This window comes from Amia ocellicauda, chromosome 16, assembly GCF_036373705.1.
Source record: "Amia ocellicauda isolate fAmiCal2 chromosome 16, fAmiCal2.hap1, whole genome shotgun sequence".
Lineage (NCBI taxonomy): Eukaryota > Metazoa > Chordata > Actinopteri > Amiiformes > Amiidae > Amia > Amia ocellicauda.
Genome location: NC_089865.1, coordinates 17,169,361 through 17,191,405, shown reverse-complemented (window position 1 = coordinate 17,191,405; position 22,045 = coordinate 17,169,361). Strand labels below are relative to the sequence as shown.

The 22,045-nt window shown below is 36.1% G+C and overlaps 1 protein-coding gene across 1 annotated transcript in view; it reads right to left on the bottom strand.

Moving 5' to 3' along the window:
* Positions 1 to 1,226: 1,226 nt before the first annotated feature.
* LOC136711848 (striated muscle preferentially expressed protein kinase-like) overlaps positions 1,227 to 22,045 on the bottom strand; it is a 49,883-nt gene continuing 29,064 nt past the window's right edge. Inside the window, exons 2-3 of the mRNA XM_066688401.1 lie at positions 10,924 to 11,028; positions 1,227 to 6,192 (exon numbers count right to left, since the gene is read on the bottom strand). Of these exons, the coding sequence (XP_066544498.1) occupies positions 5,825 to 6,192; positions 10,924 to 11,028 (473 nt within the window). The 3' untranslated portion in view covers positions 1,227 to 5,824. The remainder of the gene's footprint in view (positions 6,193 to 10,923; positions 11,029 to 22,045) is intronic.

The following is a 22,045-nucleotide window of genomic DNA, read 5'->3' as shown; positions in this document are numbered from 1 at the left end:
AATAAGTAAAGGGAGCAAGAACGATGGGTTGTTATAAGAAAGGGTTAGACTGGGGATTTCTGATATTTCAAGGTGAATGTAGGTTTTTTGTAATTACAGGGAAAAGAGGCTGGTGAGATTAGGAAAGACAAAAAAGGTCTGGAAGAGTTGAACAGCTAAAACTGCTACAGAACAGCTAATGAGAACATAATATTTAAGAGTAGGAACATCTAGCTGTACAAGCCAAGGACTAGCTATCCTTTGCTTAAAACTGACAAAAAGTGTTAGAGAGTATGTTTGGTTGGTGGGTTTTAGAATTCCTTAATCAATAACGTGGCATGGTACAGGTTTGCAATTTCCAAGCTTAAAGTGTGTCGTTAAAAAATAATGCTTGAAATGGTATCACTCTATTTATAGGAACAATTCAATTTTGTATTGGTTCATGAGAATTCTATCGTGCTCTGTTCTGGGTGTGGGAATGTCAGTAGTGAGGGGAATTGAAGCCCAGATCTTGTGGCTTTGTGCACCAATTATAAAATCAGCCTATTCCTTCCAACAGAACTGGACTAGACCCATAATGTGGGTCACAATTCCACCAGATATTTATGTCATATCCAGTGTATTACTGCATGAACAGTACAGTCAAGGCAGTGCTGAAAGCATGCAAGAACATACGGACATGCAGTAGTAGATTTTTTTTTTTTTTTCTGGGGTAAATGTCAAGAGAAATCATGATTTGTTTATTTCAAATTGGCCTGCTGAGCAATTATACACATCTGTCATTCCAATTTATTATTTTTGAAAAAAATATTTTTCACAGCTACATTTCAATTAAATATTTTCCACAAGATGCCTTTAGTTATAGTTTTCTACATAAAATGGACTAAATTACTTTGTAAAGTCCCTTTTTCCCCCAATTAAATACGAAGTTGCATTAGGGGCCAATTTGTGGTGTAAAGTTGCAAAAATGAATTGTTATTGTGTCATATTTCCTGAAGCTTCACTAAAGCTCTTCTGAAAACTAGATGAGTCGTGCCCTTGACTACAGGAAATTTGAGAATACTGATTTATTTGTATCTAATCAATTTAGAGGAAGAATCCTTGATATATAGTGTAAAGTTATAGTAATAACATTATATTAGAGTAAAGATCTGGGAGGTGGTGGATCATATATATATATATATATATATATATATATATATATATATAGATACACACATATATACATACACACATATAATGTTTTGTACTATAACTTCTGAAATAGCCACAGGGTTCTTCTTCATTGAAAAACCTTCTGGTTTTCGATTTTTAAATGGTTTTACCCAGAATGTAATTCAAACTACAATTATGAATCTCTCTTACATGTTTGAGTTCCAGGTAGCTTTACTGGACATTAGTGAGTATTTTACACTGGCACTCAAAACTTTTCTGTGCTGCCCCTGATCAAAATTGAGAACAGAACATCTGTATGTTCTGCAATAGCCATGTGATTTGACTTTCAGGGGAGATTATTATTTGTGTGCCCATTCAGACATGTGACTACATAACAGATGGGTTATGGGTAAGATTTGAAAGACATTTGAAAGTTTCTTGACAAAACAGCGTGCAAAAAAGACCTAAGGGTTGGACATGCAAAAACTTTACCATTCTCCTATAGCATGGCATGCAGAACAACCAGTGGAAAATCAAAGGGGCCGATGACACCTCACACAGCCAATTAATGCAAAGGTATTGCCCTCAAGGCTAAGAATACTGATCCAAAACACTGCTTTATGCAATGGCAGTACAGTAGACTGACAAAACTCAGTCCGGATCATTGGATGTGATTTCCCATCTCCCACTAGAGATCAGTTTTCTTTTGGTTTTGCATACATTGGTGTGCAGGCCAGAACCAAAAAATGAACAGTGAAGAAAGGAGGTCAAAGGAAAGTGTGAACTTAAAAAATGAGGACAAGAAAGGAAGTCAATATTTTGGAGAATGATAAATCTTTGCCCTGTTTAAAATAATACCCCTCAGTCTCCTGTAAGCATAAAACAAATTCAAATGAATGAACCAGAAAATGTAATACATCTTAAGTTAGAAATTGAGGTTTTTCTATCCATGTATGATGGAGTTATTGTTTATAATTTTTCAAATTATTTCTATGTACCTTTCATTGATGGCAAAGACAAATGTTCATTTAAGCTGTGAATGTGTGGCTATGGTGATGAATTGTATTTTTTGAATGATATAATGGTAAGAATATGGCATATACACCATTTACCATTCATTAATTTTTAATGGTTATACCATTCAAATGTCATTATAAATGGTACACCATGATATTAAATGATAAACACACAGTGAATGGTATCAATGGTAAGAAAATACCACAGCTGCAGGAACATTCATGTGGTCTTAGAATTTTATATTCATAATCTGACAACCAAAACATATTACTACCAGTAAGTGGTTTCTTTTTGTCATAAAGCATAATATGTATACATCAAAATAATATAGGGTCAACTGAGCACATTTATCACAATAAGCCCTTATATATACATTTAAATTAATACAAATATGTCGCTGGATTTTCCTTCGTCATTCTATCATTTAATAGCTGAAAGGGTTCCAGAAAGATGCTTCCAGGACACAAGATCTTCTCAGTGAGTTTAATATAATCTTCATGATTTCTGCATCTCCCTGAAAATCACTGACCAGTCCAGCTTGGCAAAGGTGGCATATCTTTCACTGGAAATACAAGTTCAGATCAAATGACTACTGCAAAAAACAAACACAAGTGGCGCGATTCAAATTGAGTACATCTATCCATGATGTTTTCTCTCCGAAATCCACCTCACCGGAAACTAACAATGACCAGGTGTATGGATGTGTTGCAGCTTCCCCTGTAGATCATGCTATAACTCATTGCTGAAGAGAACAGAAGTCTCTTGTTCCTTGGCCCATCTGCTATGAACAACACACCGTTCCCAATTAACCTACTGCTGCTTCTGTGCTCAGGGGACACAAACGACGGCCTGTCTAGCACCCAGCTCATTGTGCTTTACTGTCTAGCAGAACTCGGAGGTTCGGATGCAGGTGGGCAGCAGCCATTGGGATTGTTTGACTGTCACTGTCAGGATCTTGCCCTTAATGTTTACAAATGACTCCAGCTCCAAGGAAATACTCCTCAAGGTCATCTTTTGGTTTTGCATACATTGGTGTGCAGGCCAGAACCAATGAACATGGAGGATTTCACGATGCCATTATACTATCACTTCACCAGAACTACCTTTTTCTGAAGTCAAAGGATGATTGATTTTATTATTGTCCTTAAAAATACAAAATTTCCTCAAATGTACATTATCTCACAGTGTTTTGTAAATAAAAAGGTAACAATTTGTGCTTACTGAGCTATCAGATCCAATGCTCAGTCTCATTAATGCAGATGACAGAGACTTATTCAAACCCTATTGACCCTTTAATTTTTTGATGTATATTTCAAAAAACATATAATCGTACGTCTAATGAAACCAGTTTTCACTGTGAAAAGTGTACAAAAAAATTTCATAGATTTGACTGTAATTGTTCTGATGACATTTAAACAATCACCTTGCCTTCTGTCAGAGGGTGTCTTTTGTCATTTTCTTTTTCAATATTTTGCAAGATTACTCCTTCACTATGTGTTTTTGCTGTCATCCATAAATGAATAAACTGTCAAATACAGTCCCAATGAACAGCGGAAAATTCATTTATCATTAGGTGTCATCAAAAAATGGTTATAGTTACCCGATGTAATATTGATTTGACCTTGGAAATCCAATATTGATCATTTTAAAGGTCAAATCATTTGCAGAACAGAGAGCGCTCTTTGTGTTTTCTTTCTGGTAGAATAGAGTTCACTGTGTGAGCCTTTATTGCATGAAAATAACACAAATTAGGCTCTGAGAAATACTAGAAAACTCACAATACTGCTACTGATAAATCTTTACAATGCTGCCAAGACATAGTATAGAAAAGGTATTTACTAAAACAGCATCAGTACAACTTAAATGGACCAAGGCCACAGAGACAATAATACATTTAAAACCAATCACATAATAGTTTTGAAATGCATACCTAGAGAAAAAGTCAGGCGATAGCCACCATATTGTGAGAACAATATGTAATGTAATTAACTGTTTGCCACATTAACAGTGTTTTGTTATGTCAGACAAAGGCCTGTAGAGTTAATCATCTGAACACATCGTTTAATATTCATTCATCAAGTGCACCTTAAAGACAAGACACATTAAAAATTGTCTTGGCAACTTCTTTCACTGTCCTATTTTTTAACAAAAGGCTCAATAGTCCACTGTGTTCAAATGAATGGCATGACAATGAACTTCCTCCAGTTAGATATGTCATGTTTGACTCACTATTAATATTAGGGCTTCACTTATTGTAGGTTTTCTCAAATGCACAATAGCCAGATTGTACTGATTGATATAGTTAAAGAATAATAAGGGTAATAATGAATGTAGTACCAGAAAACTGGAGTAGAATACTGCAAAATATTAAAAAGTTCAATCAAGACACCAAATAGTGTTACAAATGTCCAAAAGGCAGATAAAAAATGTCATACAAAAAATGAGAACTATTATTGTCACCCTACTTGTATTTGATAACCTGAAATTGGACATGTTAAGCTTTAGAAATAAAACTAAATAAAAAAATGGTTTAAATAATATTTACAGTTTTTTAGAAGTAGTTAAATAAACAAATAAAGAAAGGGATTTTTTATTTTAAGAATATGGGATTTTTTTTTTAGGGGGGATAGGGGAGGGTTTGGGAAGAAAGGTAAATGAGCGATGGGGTATTGGATAAAATAGAGAGAGTTTGTCTACAGTCGACCCTGGCTATATCACTAAAACAGACAGTTGTGCTTTATGGCAAGAATAAACACAAATCAGATGTCATGACTCAGAAGGTACAGGAAAAGAAAATTCTTCTGTCAATCTCATCTAAGAACAGCATAATTTTACATTAACATAATGCTACTTTTTTCATTGAAGGTCTTTAATTTCTAAAACATTTTAATGTTTGTGACATTAATTATGACAATAGTTTATTTTACATTAAAAGAAGGTTTTGTAATGAAAATATACGCATATATATACCTATATATTTGAACTACTGGCTTGGTTTTCTCAGGTGAGTATGGGCTATCCATCTTTCTTTCTGATGCACAGTTCTGCTTTGCTGTACAATTCAATAAATAATGCCTGTATTTTTATATCTGTATTTTTTAAATTTGACTGTTTCCATGTTATTACTTACATTTGCCTCTAAATCTTAACTCATTGGTTTTGATTTAACACGCAAAGACATTCAGCAGGCAGGGCTTTTGTTCTTGCCTGAACAACATAACAATGACACCTGACTTCTGCCTCCATTTAGTTGACTGGATGTTACTACTGAGTGTTCAAAGCAGTGGATAATTACAATCACTTCAAAATCATTCCTGGAGATTAAAAAAATGAATGAAAGCGTGAATTGCCACTGCAACACATTCAGTGCCATATCGTTACAGAGAGCACTGTAGTGTTTCCAAAAAATGTATTTCCATTTCTCTGCATCTTCTGTTCATTTGTGGGGACACTTCATTTGGCATTCAGTCTCTGTCTCCCGCCATTATTTGCTAAGGAGCCACACTCCTGGTCTCTAGAGTGACAAAATAGATTTGTGAATTCAAATAAATGCATGAATCAATAAACAGCGTGATCCGTTTTTAGGAGAGAGTGTTATAGCAAGGGTCTACTGTAGCTGCGCGGTTTGCTGGAGTTGAGTTTTTGCGGTTTCTTGTTTGTTTTCAAATTTTACTTACAGGGGTATAGAAAAAGTCCTTCCTCTATAGAGACTGAAAGTGCTACCGTAGTAATCACTAGCTAAAGAGAGACTTTCCTCGGACCCCCAGACTGGCCGGGACAGATTGGCGCGGGACGCCCGAATCAGAGGCTCGACGCCTAGGTGCCTGATCTGGGTGCCCGTTGGCTCCCGCCCGTTAGCTTGCCTGGAAGGCTTGGAGAAGGGGTCCTGCTGCATGGAGCCCGGGCCCCTGGTACCCAAGGCCATCACCTCCTTCTCTACCACTGTGTTCTGGCTGCCAGCCCAGCTTCCCGCCCGTGACCCACTCCGGCCAGAAGAGGGCGTTGTTTCAGGAGTGACATCCATCATCTTGTCAGCGTCACCTTCAAGAAGGACAACACAAATGGTCAGCGCCTTATTAAAATGCACAGTCAGTCCAAGAGCTCCTTCATTTCTTAATTTTATTTTATGCACGGATATGCAATGATTAGGAACACAATTTAATAAACTGTGTGGCCCTTCAACTTTCCGGATAGTAAACAATTGGCGAATCAGAAAGAACATGCAGGATGATTTAAAAAGTATAAGTTGTGTACGCATGAAAGTGGAACAACTTTCCACTGTTGGAATGAAACACAACAGAGGACAGTACGGAATCAGATTGGTTTCCAAACTTTCTGTGCCAGAGCAAAATTGACTCCGGATTTTGGGGAAATAATTGCATACGTTTAAAGGTGCAAATCTCAAAGAATAACATCTTTAAACATTTAGATGATTTAGTGCAGCAGAATGGATGAGGGTTACTAAAAGGAACCCTGAACTTTAAAGTACTAATTTTGCTCTAGATGGAGAATCTCCTGGAGAGCTGGAGACCTTTCAAAAACAAGAATGCTGCTCATGTCAATAACAATAAATAAATAAATTACAAAATAAGTATAGAAGAAAAAATGTATTTTTTTATGCAGTAAATAAAATTACATGAAACTGACATGTAGTGGGGGGGTGGGGGGGGATTGGGAACAGTGTGACATTTAATGTATTGTTCATTCCAGACTCCTCTCTGTAGGAGAAGGGTAATTTACAAGCTGTTTGATGTACTCAGGCAAAGAGAGTCTGACTCAATAAGAGTGAGAAATGGGCAGGGGTTTCCGTCGAGAAAAGGCTGATGAGGGGTTGTCACCCTCTCCCTGGAAATTATATTAGATCTCAGGAAATCAATTACATTGGAATTACATCAGAGAGAAAACATGTCTGGTTTAAAGCCATGGCACCTTCATTCTCTCTCTCTTTCACAGAGCACACATTGCCTTCAAAAAACTAGGATCGATTGTGACTGCTTATCTGTACAGATGGCTGTTGAATGGTCATTATCGAGAGAGAATTTCAACAAAAATGATATTGCCCTATGAGCGCTGAGTACTGCACAGAAAACCTTTTTTTGTGAGTCAGTAGGGAGTTAATGAAAGGATTTTTTTTTTTTACAGAATGTCCCTATGTACACTGTTATGACAAAAACACCTATTTCTGTTAGTTATACATTTTTTCACAAATCCGTGCTGTAATTATCTGAGACATGTAAACAGAAACTACATCTTTGTCACAGATTCTCCCTTTCATAATTATGGTATTGCACTTCAGTGATGACAATTTTTGTGTTTCCTTACTATGGGAAAAAATAGGCATACATATTTGCTTATTATTATCATTATTATTACTACTACTACTACTACTACTACTACTACAACTATTTAAATAATTAAGTGTATTATTAATATCATCAATATTTATGAATCTCTGCATTAACAAAACAAATACAATTTCAAGCACTGTTTTTTAATTGGATTTCATAAGAACAGTCAAAATAAAAATAATGGACTTATAGTGATAAACATTATATATTAAGGTCAACTATTTTTTCTTTAGGTGTGTCTAAAGCTTTAGGGCTCTGGACATCATTTAGAAATGAACAACTAAAAAGTTCTGGTATAATTCAGTGAATAAGAAAACCCGTAAAGCATTCTAGCTGGGTGCGTTCCTTTTTGGGGGATTACTTACAAACCGTGTTGATTACTAAGAGTAACAATTGATGTGAACAGTCTGTACTGGGAAGGGTTCCAGTGACAGATGAAGGGTAGAAAATAGCACAAGATATAAAACAGTGCTATGTTCACCAGTACAAAGAAAAAAATGTAAAATGTATGCCTAGTTTTGAGTTTGTCTAAAGGAGTAATATTAACATAAACTCAGTAATATTCAATATGTTAAGCTAAAGTCACCTTAGTTATTAGAGTCAAAAGCTTTACATATTTTTTCTAATATTGATGCTGTACATTTATCTCTCACTAATTGCACTATTGTTTTCTATTCAAAATATAATGTTCAAATTGTTAAAAGGAAGATATAATTTTTTAATCATTTGACATTTCTCCAAAAATTACATTTACGAAATCAACTTCTATGTTGAACATGCAAACACTGGGATGCATGTTGGCTCATTGAGCTATATAAAAAAGAATATGGTGTGTTATGTTGCAGAGAACCTTAGCTGATGTAACTCTGCTTCCCTGAAAGAGAAAGCAACCAAGAAACAACCAAACGCAGAGCAGCTGTGAGGGAGTGTGGAGCAAGATTTTGCAAAAAAACACAGAAAACAAAAGGCTGGGATTGACAGCTATTAATCGACCTCCTCCAGTAAAAACATGAGAAAGAAACAGATGAATACCGTAAGATGTTATTTTCATTTTGACAGAGGCATTGGTTTGTGATTATATTCCCATGTGGAAAAAATATATATAATCCCAAACTACGCGTATTTCTGAACAAATGTAATAAATGTGGGAGCAATTTCTTCAGCAGGTCAACTGAAAAAGGGGATGAATATCTACTATATGATTTGCACAAGAAGAAAACTTCACAACTGGTAAAGATGTCTGACAGTGTACCGAGTTACTGACGAGTCTACAGATGCAAATGATCAGTCTGGTTTGCCCAATTTGTTGGTTCTCTTAGGATTATTGAATACCTTCAAATTGAAAGTCGTATTAATTTGCACTCTTTAAACGCATTTGAAGTCAGTTTTCATAATGTGACGATTTTGCCATTGATAATGAGATACATGATCAAGACATAACATGACATTATTCGAGGTCTAATGCCAAATTCAATACATTTAACTTGTAATGCCCACATTGACGGTTGCAACCAAGATATTTATACATTGCCCAAGCAGAAAACTACATTTTAAAGACCACCTGACCAAAGCAGCCCAACAAGAAGACTGCCAAATATAACACATAGGAGCACTTGGTATTCTGCTGCTGAATATCACTCCATATATCCCTGTTCATGTAGGCATTGTGGAAGAATAAATACACATTTCCCCTACCATTTTAGTGTTAAATAACCTTTTATTATTATTTTTAAGAAAGTTTTTATTTGTTTTTGCTAAGAAATAAAGAACCTATTGAAATTGCTTACAGATGTGTACAGTTTAAAATGATTTTGCAGTAAAGCAGAATAAATATTTCCCAATTGAACATGAAAGGCTAAGAGATATCTGTCAGATATTTTTCAATATTTACCAATTATGTAGATTTTGAAAGAAGTGTTTCTTCTAATGGCCATATTCTTGCAGAGCAACGTCAATCTCTGACAGAAGGCAAGGTTAACCAGCTGACAATGCTTACATTTAATACGGAAATATAATGCATGGACATTCTCTTTCATAACACTAAGTGACAATTAATGTGATGCTGGTGAACAACCATGCATTATTATTATATTATCTTTGTGTGTGTGTGTGTGTATATATATATATATATGTTGCAGCATTGATGATATGAATTCAGTAATAAGTATTGTTCTTTTTTACTGTTTTGATGACACATTATGTGTTCCTACTAGTAAATACAAATAAATCTATTTACACATTATAACCAATAATATTACATAAGATGTATTCATAAAGGGTTGCATGTCCCTTTAAATAAATGTCCATAGCTGCTGCTGCTTAATCAATGCATCAATGCTCCTTAATAAAACAAGACTATTTTAGATGATTAAAGGAATCGTGAGATGATTAATCAATAAGTGGATTAATTAAGCAGACTACATGACCATCTTGCACGCAAACAAATGAAGTGCCTTGGAAAGCAGATTGCATGAAATGCAGGACGCTAATTATGAGACCATGCTGGCACCTTTTTAATACAATGCTCAGTATATGCACCTCTAGTGGCAAGTTCTCATAGCCCTGGTGGTTGCTTTCAACATTAAAAGGAACTCAGGACAATACAGAAGAAATTAACTTTTTTATTTTTAATTACTGTCATGGTGTATGTAAGTGGAGTCAAATCTGATTGTAATCTTAGTGAATCTACTTGGGATGAAAGGAAATTAAAGATTAACAAAATTAATAATTGTTAAAGTGGACTTTTTCTTTTTAAAATTCTCCTCTGAACCTGCCTGTTGCTGAATAAAGGCCTTTACAAGATATTTCTGAAAACGCTATTTCTATTGTCTGAATTATGTCTGCTGGTGTGCATTAAAGATTTGCATGTGCATTTAAGCTTCATGCGGGAAGCCAAATAAACAGAGCTGGTTCCATCACGGCTCCCAAATCTTCTGTACATCCTGACGGACTCAGCGGACCCGGGCTCCTGTGCAGTTCACAAACAGCTGGCTGACTCAACAATATGTGTCTCTGGCCAAGAGCAGGTGTCAGGAATATTGGAAAAAGTGTTACAGGATGGAATTAAAGATGGTTGCCGGAAATGGACAGCAGTCACTTTAATGCAAGTGGCAGGAGATTCATTGATGTTGCCTCATAATACTGTGCTAAGAAACTTGTGTAACAGCAAGTAATAAATGTCAGGATTTGTATTCAGTTTAAACCTAGTTAGTCTTCAGCAATGTGTTAATTATTGATTTCAAATTACAGAAATTAATGCAAAAGGCATTAAGGCAAACATCTACATGTTGGTTCATGAGCAGAACATGTTTAAAAGCTTTAAGATAGTATATTACATTATACAAATGTCAATCCAAAAAAGTAAATTTATCAAATCTGTTTTCTATATGTAAACCACTTACAAAACTATATATTATTTTTTTACCTGGAGGCACTCTGTGAACAGCCTTGTCCTGAAGACTCCTGGGTCCTTCTTTTGTTTCCATAGGTATCTGAGGCTCAGCTGCCTCGTCTTCTGTGGTCTCTGAGTCTGCAGAGAGAGAAAGAAAGTCATATTACACTACATGTTGAGGAGCTGCAGTGATAAATGAGGCTTAAAACTCACTTAGAGAGAAGGGGTTCCAAATTAACAGGGCCAAGAACAAGCAACAGAGCATTTTTTTTTAAAGCATTCAAACAGTTGGTACAATTGACAGTGGTTGAACACTGGCCAAAAAAGTTACATCATGGAGGGACTATGTAAGGCAGCTAGATAACCTTTGACATTTGGTGGACTTGGTTATTGCCTCAGTCTCACATCTCAGTGACCTGGGACGTTGCATTGCTTGCTCATGTTACAAACATCTCAGCATTTAGAAATGATAAAGCAGGAATACAGGTTGAAGGTTGTCTGATAAGCAAGCTTTAGTACGGTTTTGGTGCTACATATATTAAATTGACCCTCATATATTGTCCCTCCATTGGCCAGAATTATATTCATACTGTACCTATTTACAGTCCTTTAAAAATAGGTGGAAGAACAATGAGGAATTACCCAGCATCCTTCAGTCATGGCCAAAATACATTGCACAGCTGATAGTGTGTACATCAGCACAACCGCACAGCATTATGAAGTTCTCTTTGTGTTCAGAGAAGAAAGAAAAGGAGGAGATGAAGACGACGAGAATGAACCACCAGATAGCACAGACAGTAAACAGATTCATTACCATAACTTTGCTTCCTGCAGGAGCGGAAAACTTCGCTTCCATAGTGGCAGCAAGAAAAAGCAGACAGGAGAGCACCGTTACTATAGAAACCAATGTTCATGACACACATGGCAAATCAGTTGCACACCCGACCCTCATTAGAAATCTGCTGGCCCGGCATCTTCGAAAAAAGACGACTATTCTTTACAGCCCACCCTTACACTAAAGCTTTTTTCTCTTGCTTTAACATTGATTTAATGGCTGCATGCTCTATGCTGTAGTGTGTTTTAATGCTGCTGTCTGTTTATATTTACTGCACACTCCATCTTCTGAATACATTCAGCTCTAGAGCTGCACTGTATCTAATATGAATCTGTTAAACATATCCAAATTATTTTCACGAAAGGACAATTTACAGTCCGGCTGTCAAACCTCACCATCCATCTTTTAGGTTAATGCTGTGCAGATCACTTCAAATTTGGCAAACAATTGGTATGAATTAAAAGATAAACATAAATAAATTCTCAATATTGTATTTCTGGTGTCTTGGAAATAGCCAATTCAATAAAAGTCAAAATAAACAAAATAAAATAAGTGTTGCCCAGTTGTAATAAACAATGAATGGTGCCAAAAACAATACATGTCTCTGATTTGTACAACTGGAAAAAGGAAACATTCATTTTTCAAACATAATAATTACTAATAATTAGATTTACCTCCAACAATAATTCATCTTAAATGTCTATGTGTAATTGGAGTGATCACTGCAGTGAAGTGACACTAAAACGAGTAACAAAATACACAATGTACTGATCAACTACTTTTCATTAGATGTGATTTGGGAGAAAAGCACTCATTAAATCATTACTAAAGGCTTAATTTCAAATAATATAATTACATTTTCATACAATTTGTAAATATTTTTAAGTTATTTAAAATCCAATTGATTTACTTTAACCTTAGGTAACTATTTTAAAATATATACAGTTAGGTCCATAAATATTTGGACAGTGACAATTGTCATCTTTTTGGCTCTGTACACCACCACAATATATTTGAAAGGAAACAATCAAGATGTGCTTTAAGGGTAGGCTTTCATCTTTAATTTGAGGGTAGTTACATCGAAATTGGTTGAACAATTTTAGGGGCTTAAAAGTATTTGGACAAACTAACATAATCCTGAATTGAATTGTGAGTTTCAGTACTTGGTTGCAAATCCTTTGCAGTCAATAACTGCCTGAAGTCTGGAACCCATAGACATCACCGGATGCTGGGTTTCTTCCCTGGTGATGCTCTGCCAGGCCTGTACTGTAGCTGTCTTTAGTTCCTGCTTGTTCTTGGGGTGTTTTGCCTTCAGTTTTGCCTTCAGCAAGTGAAATGCATACTCAATTGGATTCAGGTCAGGTGATTGACTTGGACATTGTAGAACATTCCACTTCTTCGCCTTAAAAAAGTATTGGGTTGCTTTTGCAGTATGCTTCGGGTCATTGTCCATCTGCACTGTGAAGCGCCGTCCAATGAGTTTTGAAGCATTTGGCTGAATCTGAGCAGATAATATATAAACACTTCAGAATTCATCCTGCTGCTTTTGTCAGCAGTCACATCATCAATAAATACGAGGGAACAAGTTCCCTTGGCAGCCATACATGCCCACGCCATAACATCCTCCACAGATGAGGTGGTATGCTTCGGATCATGAGTAGTTCCTTCCCTTATCCATACTCTTTTCTTCCCATCATTCTGGTACAAGTTGATCTTTGTCTCATCTGTCCATATGATGTTGTTCTAGAACTGTACAGGGTTCTTTAGATGTTTTTGGCAAACTCTCTGCTCTTCCTGTTTCCTGTTTACATCTTGTGGTAAACCCTCTGTATTTACTCTGGTGAAGTCTGCTCTTGATTGTTGACTTTGACACAGATATGCCTACCTCCTGGAGGGTGTCCTTGATCTGGCCAACTGTTGTGAAGGGGTTTTTCTTCACCATTCACCACAGTTTTTTTCCGTGGTCTTCCAGGCCTTTTGGTGTTCCTGAGCTCACCAGTGCGTTCTTTCTTTTTAAGAATGTACCAAATAGTTGATTTGGCCACACCTAATGTTTTTGCTATCTGTCTGATTGGTTTGTTTTGATTTCTAGGGCAAAACTGAAGGCAAAACGCCCCAAGAACAAGCAGGAACTAAAGACAGCTGCAGTGCAGGCCTGGCAGAGCATCACCAGGGAAGAAACCCAGCATCCGGTGATGTCTATGGGTTCCAGACTTCAGGCAGTCATTGACTGCAAAGGATTTGCAACCAAGTATTGAAACTCACAATTTAATTCAGGATTATGTTAGTTTGTCCAAATAGTTTTGAACCCCTAAAATCCATTGTGGTGGAATAGAGAGCCAAAATGATGACAATTGTGTCACTGTCCAAATATGTATGGACCTAACTGTATATATTTTAATTAATATACAAAATAAATTAAAAAATAAATAAAATCATAGTTCATGGATATATTAAGCATGTCTATCAATACACAGGAACAACCAGAAGGAACATTGTACTGCCTGACCATTGTACGTCCTGACTATTGTTTTCACATGTTTTTCATGTACTAAACTACAGCTGTTCTCCATCAAGAATAATTAATCGATTGCCAATCTTAAGATAAAAATTGTTATGGAATAGATTCATTGAAAGACCTGCTACTGCCTTTTATATATTATTCAGCAATTCTATGAGTAATCTGTTTAACACTAATTTTAATAACACTTTTGTGTATTGTATTCATTGATCAATTTGAAAGGGAAAAAAAAGAATTAACATTAACTGGATAAACCAACACATTTTTCATAAAGCCTAGAAAGACTAATGCATCTAGAAATGAACTCTGAGTAATGTTATTATTGTGACCAGAATATGGAAGTGCATTATATTTCTAAAACAGTGTGCAGTTTCTTAAACACTGTTAGTTCCTAGAAAAATGACAATCGAACAAATCTCGAACAAAAAGGCGAAAACATTTTCATCAACAGTAAGACAATTCAAGTAACTGGTTGATCTTAATAATCAGCAATTATTTTGTATGATTTTTGGACACAATTTGGAAATGCATTATTTAAGTGATCGCAGTGTAAAAATCCACTGAGACTGATGTGAAAATGAGGTGTTCAGAGCACCAATACAAAATATAGATTCTTAAAGTGGGTTTCAATGTATGTATGTAAGGCTGAAGAAATGGCAGATATTCCTCAGCATCTTTCAATAATGTATTATTTGAACTGACTAGAAGGGAAAACAGTGAATACTTAAATTTAATTCAATATTTGATCTTAGGCTATATGTTGAGCTTCAAGCAGCAGATAAGGATGCAAGAATCATTCCATTTCATCAAATGAAATCTTGCAATTCCCTGGGTAGTGGCCTAGCATTTAAAAAATATTGTATTAACTCAAAATTAACTCTGTCAAAGTGCTTCAGGGATAGGCTGATCTAAATAAGGTAACCGACATGCAACTGATTTTCAACATACAATCAAATGGATTGATGTAGCGAGGACAAATTCAAACTCTTTTGTTGAACTCATATGCAACCTGAGTTTTAGCTTCTGCCTTTTTGCTTTTATAGGTTGTATACCTTAAGCATTTTAGCTTAAAACAAGCTAGATTCAGCCCAGAATTGAAGGACGTAATCGAATGCAAAGTTACACAGACTATTCTCATCCCCCCATGCTAAACCTCACATTATTTAATTAAATAAACAGGATACAGTCAGCATTGTATGTCTACCCTACGTTTATTGAATTCAAAAAGGTTTAATTCTCATCATCTTTCAACCATTCCTCTACATATTGACCTTGGTCCTGCGAGCTGTCTAAGCTTCTCCTTAAATACAGACTTGCAGAACAATTTTAAAGGCCATCCTTTATCTTTTACTATCAAAAGTCCTGGATTTAAGTGATGTTTTTAACTAAAGCAGCATTATTTTTACACAACATCTATCAACTTTCCATTTGTATAATTTAATTACATGTTTTTTTTATTACAAAAAAATAATTATTAAACTTTATACTTATATAGGTTATATAATGAAATACAGACAACACGATACAAATACTTGTATATGGTGATTAATCATTCTTATATACACCTTTTGAACACATTGTATGAAGTACATAGTTATGTTTTTATATATATATATATATATATATATTCACAGCTAATATGCAGATTATCAATGGATTACCATTTCTATCTCAAATTACAGCAAACAAAGCCTACACAATATAAAAAACAAAACCACGGTTGCTTTAAGAATCCAATACACAAAACACGTCACATAACTAAATCTATGATTACTGGAAACAATCGTTAAATAACAAAAACACAGAATCTTGCAAAGCATAGTCATGATTTATTGTAATATATAAATGTAAAAAGCAGATAGTATACTAATAAAAAAATACAACAAATGAAGATAAGTATGGAGTACTTGGACAAAATTAAGTTTAAGGATGTCTAATCAGAAAAATTTTGTTATATGTGTATCAAGAGCTGAGGTTGATGTTTTATTTTCAGGGTGTACAATCATGTATTTATTTGATTGTGTGTACATATATAAAAAACAAAAATGTGACATAATCGAAAGAGTGAAAAAGTTAAAATGGCAATGTTTCAGACACATTGCAGAAAGAAGATGGACAAAGGAAGCTACTGAATGGATACCAAGAGATGAAAAACACCTAGAAAATGAGCACACAAAAGATGGGAAGATACAATAATCAAATCTGCAGGCATACCATGGAAAAGAGAAGCTGTAGATTAAAGCAAGTGGATCACTATAGGCTGATGGCGATGGTGATATACACTCACCTAAAGGATTATTAGGAACACCTGTTCAATTTCTCATTAATGCAATTATCTAACCAACCAATCACATGGCAGTTGCTTCAATGCATTTAGGGGTGTGGTCCTGGTCAAGACAATCTCCTGAACTCCAAACTGAATGTCTGAATGGGAAAGAAAGGTGATTTAAGCAATTTTGAGCGTGGCATGGTTGTTGGTGCCAGACGGGCCGGTCTGACTATTTCACAATCTGCTCAGTTACTGGGATTTTCACGCACAACCATTTCTAGGGTTTACAAAGAATGGTGTGAAAAGGGAAAAACATCCAGTATGCGGCAGTCCTGTGGGCGAAAATGCCTTGTTGATGCTAGAGGTCAGAGGAGAATGGGCCGACTGATTCAAGCTGATAGAAGAGCAACTTTGACTGAAATAACCACTCGTTACAACCGAGGTATGCAGCAAAGCATTTGTGAAGCCACAACACGTACAACCTTGAGGCGGATGGGCTACAACAGCAGAAGACCCCACCGGGTACCACTCATCTCCACTACAAATAGGAAAAAGAGGCTACAATTTGCACAAGCTCACAAAAATTGGACAGTTGAAGACTGGAAAAATGTTGCCTGGTCTGATGAGTCTCGATTTCTGTTGAGACATTCAGATGGTAGAGTCAGAATTTGGCGTAAACAGAATGAGAACATGGATCCATCATGCCTTGTTACCACTGTGCAGGCTGGTGGTGGTGGTGTAATGGTGTGGGGGATGTTTTCTTGGCACACTTTAGGCCCCTTAGTGCCAATTGGGCATCGTTTAAATGCCACGGCCTACCTGAGCATTGTTTCTGACCATGTCCATCCCTTTATGACCACCATGTACCCATCCTCTGATGGCTACTTCCAGCAGGATAATGCACCATGTCACAAAGGTCGAATCATTTCAAATTGGTTTCTTGAACATGACAATGAGTTCACTGTACTAAACTGGCCCCCACAGTCACCAGATCTCAACCCAATAGAGCATCTTTGGGATGTGGTGGAACGGGAGCTTCGTGCCCTGGATGTGCATCCCACAAATCCCCATCAACTGCAAGATGCTATCCTATCAATATGGGCCAACATTTCTAAAGAATGCTTTCAGCACCTTGTTGAATCAATGCCACGTAGAATTAAGGCAGTTCTGAAGGCAAAAGGGGGTCAAACACAGTATTAGTATGGTGTTCCTAATAATCCTTAAGGTGAGTGTATAGGCTACATTTACACTCACACACAGGCATAGAGGTTTATTAACCTATTACAAATATTTTACAGCACTGGGCTATATTTAGATTTGTTATTATTTATTTAATTTGTTATTATATGTTTAAGGTTTTATATTGGCCATATCAGTTTTATGATGCACTGAATAGAATAGAATCACTCATAGTGTGAGGTCAACATTTTGGGGTAAAAAAATATCACTTATGAATAAATATATTCATCTGCATGTTTCATAAGAAAGGACACATAATATGTGGGTTAGCAAGGAAACTGATAACCTGCTAAGTGCAAAAAACAAACCAAAAAAAACATTCAGGGCATACATCCAGCAAAGAGAATTCTCTACGGATTGAGCGCTCTGCCAATTCTAATCAAACAACTCCAGCATGGCGCTGTCAGTGTGGGCCTGCTGAAAGAGTGGTGGGCTGTTGTTCTCACATAGCATCTGCTCTGTGGTCTCTCAGTCACTCCTGTCATGAGGGAAATGTCCTCAGGAGACCAGCATTTATTCCAGCAGGCCTACATAATGCAGACGGAGGTTATAGACGAAAGCCCTGTGAGGACTCAGACTAGACACATTGATGGCATGTGTGTAACCTTGTACAAAATGACTAGAAGATAGATGAATAACATTCCTATTTCTGTCATGTTGCATGCAGTTTTACTATGTATTTATGTCAATAAAAGCTGCGTAATCCTATTTATAGATACATCAGCCATTGATCTTTGATCTTGCACCTACATAACTCACACTTTCCCAATCAGATGTTTATTACCACTCTTATTACACATGGAATGGTGTTTTAAGTATGTACAACAGATCCTTAAAGTTAACAAGTGCCAAGTACTCCTTTTTTTTTTAAATGATTTCTGAATTGTGTTCATAGAATCGCTGTGCTAATAACCTGTTATCTATAAACCCAAACACACCATGGGTAAACCGTCCAAATGTTCGACTAGAGTGTCCAGTTTTCTGAAAGAAAAGAAAAGAAAAAGGAGATTAGAAACATAACAGTCTAAGCTACAGTGCCTGATTGATTTCTGCTCTAGAATCCCACAACATACAGTACAAAAATAATAAAATAAGTCTGTAGAAAAACAAAAAAACACTCTCTCTAGTGGTTGAAGCATTTTGTTTTGTCATGATGTTAAGAAGGGAAAATTTAACTTTTTTCAGGATAATTTGTCGACCAAACAGTTTGGGTAAGAAGCTTCTTAAGTCTCATAAGTCTAATTTCTCCATCTTGGAAAGATTCAACTGCATCACACTGAAGAATTCCTTCACATTTACAAAAGGGGAAAGTGGAAAGGGATTTTTTTATTTATCTTTTAAATAATACATGGTACTGAATAATGACAACCAATGCCAGAATAATTGAAAGTTTGTTGTTAAATTGTATATTTACACCCCTCTGGGATTGAACCCACAACCCTCATTCCAGAATGCAAAGCCCTCACCACTACTCCACACTGCTGTCCTAATAATGATTTTATATTATAAAAAGAACCACATTGAAATGTACATATTTGTACACTGAAGCATCTGACTTTGTAGTCTTCTCCTTGGAAGTTGTTTAACATGCAACAGGTCACACTAACTTCTAAATGTATACTTGTTAGCAAGGTTGTAATAATTAAAAAGGGGTAGAAGGTGTTCAGAAAGCTAATAAATAAGGCTCAGAACTGTGGTAGTTTGCTAACCCATGCATGATATATTTAATGATGCAACATTATTGAAACTGTAGATCAAATAAACTGACAAGTCAAAAAGAAAAAAAAGAAAGACTAATTAAAAGAAAGATGTTTGCACCCTTTCTGTGTAGGGAACTGGGTTACACACTTATGGCTGCCTCAGAAAATAACATGCATCTTATTTTAATTTAACAGAGTCCTTCCTGCACACTTAAGCTCTTGTTTAACATGTCAGTGTAGAGACAAAGCTGTGCCAATCAGTACAATGCATTAAAAAAAAGAAGGCTTTGATTAATATTTGGTCTTTAGATAGGAAACCTATCTAACAAAATTAAAACAGTAATACAAGTTGTAGTATTGCAACATTATCCATTGTTCTCTGCAGGGCCTTACTTCTCAGAATTATCATAGACATTGTGGCAAAGATGGTTCCAAGTAGATTTAACCATTTTCTACTGGGTCTCAACCTGCCACATTTGCATTAGTAGAGAGAAGATCAAGTGTGAGTTCAGGGCTGGGGCAAGACCACAAACAGAAAGATCTGCAGTAGCACTAATTCCTTTTCATTCAGAGTACCACAGATCTGATTCAAAGGCACGACATCTTGTCAATAACCTACCACTGTGCGCAGATAGTCATTAAAAACAAACAATCTCTGTTCTTGCGTGTTTTTTCAACACTACCAGAGAGGCTCGGTACAAGGGTGCGTGGGAGGCTGTGCGTCTGTCTGCGAGCTCCTGTGCGTCTCCGACTCATGTAATCAGTGAAGCAAATGAAAGGCTGATGCAAGGAGAGAGTGAAGCTGCCAGGCCCCGCTCTGATCCCTTAGTTACAGGGAGACATGCAGCTCTAATGGTTGCACCACTGCCGAGTGATTTCGCATTATGCCGTGAACACGCTCCCTAACGCAATTATCAATGGCCAACGTCTGTCAGATTTCAGATGCTAGCAGTGCCTCCAAGAATTAAGCTTTTGGAAAACGAGGCCAGAACACAGTATAGTCTACTGAGAAGACCAATTATTTCCCTGCTGACTCAACATATTCTGTGCTTCTCGCATTTTCTGATATCTGTTATGTAGAATACACAGCAAATACAAACTTTGCCTCTAATCCAATTCAAATAAGAATGCTGTGTTATTTTATTTAGGGCATCACTTGAATTAAAACTAGAGAGAAAATAAGTATTTTAGCAAGACTGGACTGTAATGATAGCATAGATAAGAGCTTTAAAAGTACAATTGTTTTGAATGGAATAACTTCAAACGAGATTTAAAAATGTCAAACTAAAAACATCCTTCTGGTAACTAGACTGACTCACTTGTATAATTTGCAGAATCTAAGCAATCAGAAGAAACCATCTGTTCACAAAACAGCATTCCCACAGTTTCCAATTAAAACTGGTTCAAATAGGCTACTATATACAGTTGAACTGACCTTCATCATATCTTAAACAAAATCTATATATTGTCACAAAAAGGCACAATTTTGAAATGTTTACCAGGACCATCTTTTTAAGTACTTATGCAAATGTTTTCATCAATGATACATATGCTATTTTAGTATGCACAGACATGTCAGAGTAGACCTGTTGTGCCACCATTTCCCTTGGGTCTCTCCAGTGAAGATGGTGGCAAAGATTTTATTTGATTGTTGAAGCTGTGAATGTTGATCATTTCTGTTCTTTGGTATAAGTTACTTCATTGGGTTTTATCAATCAAATGGTGTGTGTGTATTTTTTTAAATCTGAACACAGGATGAAGTTCTGTCAAAACATTTTATTCATATCCACACGGTTGTGGGGCGGTCGGGGGAGTAGAAATATATATTTGTCCACATTTTAGCTTGGATTTAATTTGTAACACACCCATGATGCCCGCAAAACATGGCATTAATTATGATACCACCAATGATCACCTGAAAATGTGGGTCCAGTGCCACATCCAAATGTGTCTTATCTATAGTAAAACATCTTATTCAAATAAACTGTGTCTTCCTCCATAGTTCAAATTCTTAAGACCATTCGGTGTTACTGTACGGTGGATGTCATTGTCTTGGGACTTGCTTTCCCTGGGCAGGTTTCTGGAATGATTCCAATTACTGTGCTGAATTACCAGCTTGATGCAGAGCACACCCTATAATGCCCTTCTTGGAAATTCAGTTAATTCTTGTTGCTCAAATACAGCTCACACACAGCTTACAGTCATTGAAAAACACTGATTCAGACAAAAAACAATGATGAATGTCTTAAGCTCAGCTAAGCTTGTTTCGTTTTAATTAGCAGAGTTCCATTACACAATAATTTTTCTTATTAATATACCCGTTTGATTCTCAATCAGACAACAAGACTATAAAAATCTTATAAACGGAGCTTGCCGTATTTAAGAAATGAGGAGCAGGTTAAAATAATTATATAATCCCTCAGAAAAGGATGTTGACTTTTCCAGAGAAGAATAAGGATACAAATCCACATATAATTATATGACTAAAATCAAAGATCAGAGGTACTACTTGAATTAATCAAAGCCAAGATAAGGTTATCTTATGAACATAACTCTGGTTCCCTGAAATAGAGATGTTCTATGGCGTATTC